Source organism: Penaeus chinensis, chromosome 14 (assembly GCF_019202785.1).
Source record: "Penaeus chinensis breed Huanghai No. 1 chromosome 14, ASM1920278v2, whole genome shotgun sequence".
Lineage (NCBI taxonomy): Eukaryota > Metazoa > Arthropoda > Malacostraca > Decapoda > Penaeidae > Penaeus > Penaeus chinensis.
In genome coordinates, this window is record NC_061832.1 from 12,698,147 (window position 1) to 12,703,146 (window position 5,000).

Here is a 5,000-nt window from a genome sequence, read left to right on the forward strand (position 1 = left end):
TCTCTCTCTCTCTTCTCTCTCTCTCTCTCTCTCTCTCTCTCTCTCTCTCTCTCTCTCTCTCTCTCTCTCTCTCTCTCCCTCCCTCACTCACTCCTCACTCGTTCCCAAAAAATATCAATTAATCCATATCCATACATCGATAACACCAGAACCGAAAAGAAAATAAATAAAATAAAAAGAGAAAAACAAAATCCAAGTTCTCTCCCTTCTTCCCCCTTCCCAATTTATTTCTTTATTCATTTTCTTTATTTATTAATTTATTTATTGACAGAATCTTCGATCTGTTCTCTATAGATAATAAACATGAAATTGTCTCCCAACACGATTGTCCTTTGGTTATTTTGAAATTTTGTTGTACATGCAATAACAATAAAACTTTACGAGGAAGGAAAAAAAAATATATATATGCTTATGTTCAGAATGTTGGGCGTGCGTGTGTAACAGAATCTTTATATGTTGAGAGTAGTAAATAGAGAGATAAAGGAATAAATAAATGCATGAATAGGAGGAAGAATAAGTCACTTAAGGGATGAGGAAATTTATGAGTAAATGGATAAGAAAGTATATAAGTAAACGAATTTATAAGTAGATAAACAATAATATCAACTAATCGATCTTTTAAAAAAATAAACACACACACGATAAAAAATAAAAAATAAACAAACGCATATATCATTAGAGAAACAAACAAACAAATGAACAAACCTATAACAAACAATGAAATAAAGACACGAATAAAAAAAACAATAAACAGATTCACAATCAAACAAATAAAGACACATAAACAAGTAAAAAAACAAACAAATAAAAACGCAAACAAGTACACAAACAAACAAGTAAAGACGTAAACAAAATACACAAACAAGTAAAGACACAAAAGAGTAAACAAACAAACAAACGAACAAGACACACAAACAAGCAAAAAAAAAACGTTTAACAAACAAACAAACACACACCTCCCTCATTTCTACCCCGACACGGAATACATAGATAACCTTATCAATCTCAAGGCCGCCCTACTAAGCCGCGCCTTCTCTCTGCAACAGCGAAATCAACATTGCAACAGAACGAAGCAAGCGAAGCAACGATGCCCGGACGCCCGTGCAGGTGCCCAGTCCCTGTCAATGGATCTCTGCCCGCTGTAAGATACCTTTTTGTGGATTTTTATCTAATTGTTAATTTATATGTTTTTTTTTTTTTTTTTGTAGGGGGGTTGGGGGGGGGTCGAGTAGGGGTGTGGGGGGGTGAGTTTTGAGTTTTTTCTTTTTCTTCTTCTTCTTCTTCTTCTTCTTCTTCTTCTTCTTCTTCTTTTATTGTTGTTGTTATTTTCTTTCTTTTTGCTGTTGCGTTCTTTTTTCTGTTTTTTTTTTTTTTTTTTTTTTTTTTTTTTTACTTTATATTGTTCTTTTTTTTCTTCTTGTTTTTTTCTTGTCTCTCTTCTTGTTCTGCTATTCTTCCTTCTTTTTTGTCTTATCTTTGTTCTTCTTATCATTCGTTTATTTCTTCTTGTTATTCTTGTAATCATTTAGATCTTTTATGAATTGATGTAATTAATGTAATTAATTGGTGTAATTAATTGAATAAAGTGATCTAAATCATGTAATTAAGTGACGTAATTAATTTAATTAATTATGTAATTAACGTTATTGATGTAATTAATTGATGCAATTAACTGATGTAATTAATGCAATTAATCGATGTAATTATGTAATTAATCTATATAATTAATGTAATTAATCGATGTAATTTATGTAATTAATCGCCAATTACTTCTTCCGATCACCGGATTTTTTTTCCCAACGAGACAAGTCTTCTTAAAGTCTCGAATTATTTGTTGTCTTTTGATAGCGTTGATTGTCGAGATATTTATAATGCTTCTTTTTCTGTTAATGCCCTGAATTTGTTATATTTGGATATTATGACGGGGTTTGTACGTAGGAAAAACTCTTCAATCTTGTTCACATGATAGAATATGGTTTAATGAACGATGACAGTAGGTTTATAGGGACAGACATACTGTTTACAATCTGTGGTCTGCTAACCTTACTCGTCCTTGCTGGGAGAATTAGGTAACCATGCGAGATACAGTAACTAATGTTTATAAGGAGGATAAATCTGAATATGAAGTCCATTTGAAAATTCTCTCAGAAGCGTCAGAGCCTTATAAATGGTGGTCAATGCTTAAAGTATCTAGTGCTGAGTTCCCCATTCCTTCCTTAATGAAGCTTGATGGTAGTGCTATATATAGTCTGATTGAAAAGGCTGCTCTGTTAACAGAATGCTTTAATTCAAGACAAAGTTTAGAAGGTATTGAACTTCCTCTTTCATGTCACCTATTACCATGCTTTAATTAATTTGCTTTCAGGGCTTTTGATATCAATTATCTGTTATCAGAATTAGACGAATATGGTGGAGTAGACACTAACGGTTTGTTGTCTTTGATTTTAAAACGGCTAAATGGTCAATTAGCCCCTGAATTAGCTGTAATCTTACGTCTTATAGTTCAGAGGGTCATTTCAGAGTGCTGGCGCTTTGGTAGTGTTACCCCTATTCCCAAGGGCCCACTACGGTCTTCATCTACTGAAATTTACACCCATTTTATCTGAGGTTTTTGAACATCTGTTGGTTAAACGTTTTTCTGTATATTTGAGACCGACTCTTCCAGAGACTCGGCTGTAATGATGCATTGCTCATGTTGGTGGATGAAATGCAATCTACTTTAGATAAGGGTCATGAATCAGGGCTTGTCTCTCTGGATTTTAGTTTAGCTTTTGACACTGTTAATCACGAGGGTTGGATTTTTAAGTTGCAGCCTATTGGTATTTTTTTTTTTTAATTCAATTTTTGACTAGTAGACAATAGCGTGTTCATGTTGATGGTAGTTGTAGCTCATAATCCCGTGTGTCTTCTGGTATTCCTCAGGGTAGTGTTCATGGTGCTTTGCTCTTCATTTTATATAGAAGCGATATGTGGTCCGGCATTACTAATAAAATGATGGCTTATGCTGATGATAAATCTCTCTGTGCTTATATTCCTTCTCCGGTAACCAGGGAAATAGTAACTGGCAAGACTCACTGTAGACCTGATGATAATTCAATCATGGTGCTCTCAGTGGGACATGAAATTAAATCCTACCGAGTCCAGGGGAATAATTGCGAGTCGGTCTAGAACGCAGTTGCCTCGGCATCCAAATCTGCTGATGAATGGAGTCTTAATCGCTTTAGTGGATAATCTAAAGCCCTTAGATGAAACCCTTGATTCAAAGCTTACACTTGAATGGCAGATTAGGAATATGGCCCGGGCAGTTTCATCCAAGTTAGGCATCATTGCAAGTGCAAGAAGTTTACGAAGATGACAACATTACTCGCAGATGCTTCTTTTCTTTTATTCTGCCTCATTTTGAGCATTATTCTGCGTGGATATCAGCTGCTGAGTCACACTTACGACTGCTTGATCGATCTTTTAATTCCACTAAATTTCTCCTGTCTGACTTACACTTGGACACTGGGCATCGTATGGACTGCTCTTCCAGCTTTATATAAGATTGTAACCAATAATTCACACCCCCTCTGCATGTGTTTTACCTGATATTTCTCAACCTACTGGAAGTTCTATGACCCTCAATGTAATCGTCTAGTTCTCAGTTTTTAGTGTGTTTGTAGGCTTTAGAACAGACTACCGTTAAAGAGTATAACTTCTCCGGCTCCTGATAAGTTTCAAAGATCAGCAAATATGCAAATAGCTGATGATTTTCTAACTTCTCTTTCTTTCTTATCTGTGTTTTGACTTCGATATTTTCAGTGTGGCTCTTTATATAACTTACCATAATAATGATGATGATGATGATGATGATAATAATAATAATAATAATAATAATAATAATAATAACAGTAATTCTCCTTCTTGTTCTTCTTTTCTCTGTTCTTTCTTTTTCTTCTATTTTTTCATATTTAATTTTCTTGTCTTTGTTCTTCTTTTTCTTCATCCTCATCTTCATCATCATCTTGTTCTTGTTCTTCTTGTTCTTCTTGTTCTTCTTCTTATTCGTCGTCGTCGTCTTCCTCTTATTCGTCATCTTCTTCTTCTTCTTCTTCTTTTTCTTCTTCTATCCATCTCGGCTTTTATCTTGCAATATTTGCGTTCGTATACAAAGTTTTTGTGGAAACTTATAACAAGACGCAAAGTAATGTGAATTTGCATCTGATTATAACAATCTCTGAAGAACAAAAAAAAAGAAAAGAAAAAAAGGGGGAAAAAGAAAGAAAAAATAAAAAAGAAAGAAAGAAAGAAAGAAAAAACAAGAAGAAAAAAAGAATGTGGTTACTTGTCTGGAATCAGCTAATGACACAAGAGCACCGTTGCTACACTTTATCTACGTAAGGAATGTTTTAGAAACAAAATATATATGAAAGGGATATCAGCTGTTAACGAAATTATGTTCATTAAAAATTTGCAACGCTGAGTAAGTATCACGTGGCTTAGATAAGTGTTCTTGTTTTGTAATCGATCAGCTGATCACAGGGCGGTATCAGCTGATGTAGTTTTCTAAATGCGGTTGTTGTAAATGTTTATTACTTTAGGAAATTGTTAATTACACAAAAGGCTGGAGTTGATACTGATATCCTGGACTAAATCAATGTAATTAATTGATTGCTCTCTCTCTCTCTCTCTCTCTCTCTCTCTCTCTCTCTCTCTCTCTCTCTCTCTCTCTCTCTCATTTCCTCATTCTCCTCATTTCCCTCCCTTCCTTTTCTCCTTCACTCATTCCCCTCCCTCCCTTTCCTCCCTTATTCATTTTCCCCCAATTTCTCCCTTACTCATTTCCCTCCTTCCCTTTTCTCCCCATCTCGTTTCCCTTCTCCTTTTTCTCCCTATCTCATTTCCCTACCTCTCTTTTTCATTTCACTCCCTCCCTTACTCCTTCCCCTCCTCTCCCTTTTCTCCCTTACTCATCCCCCTTCTCTCCCTTACTCATTCCCCTCCTCTCCCTTCTCTCCCTT

At 35.0% G+C, this 5,000-nt stretch overlaps 1 protein-coding gene across 3 annotated transcripts in view; it reads left to right on the top strand.

The window, feature by feature from the left end:
- Window positions 1-1,012: 1,012 nt before the first annotated feature.
- The window catches only part of LOC125032519, an 11,473-nt gene continuing 7,485 nt past the window's right edge, over window positions 1,013-5,000 (top strand). For 2 of the 3 annotated variants that reach the window (XM_047623688.1, XM_047623689.1), the window contains exon 1: window positions 1,013-1,141. In XM_047623688.1, coding sequence (XP_047479644.1) covers window positions 1,088-1,141 — 54 coding nt within the window. In that variant the 5' untranslated portion in view covers window positions 1,013-1,087. The remainder of the gene's footprint in view (window positions 1,142-5,000) is intronic. The other variant, XM_047623690.1, reaches the window with a different exon arrangement.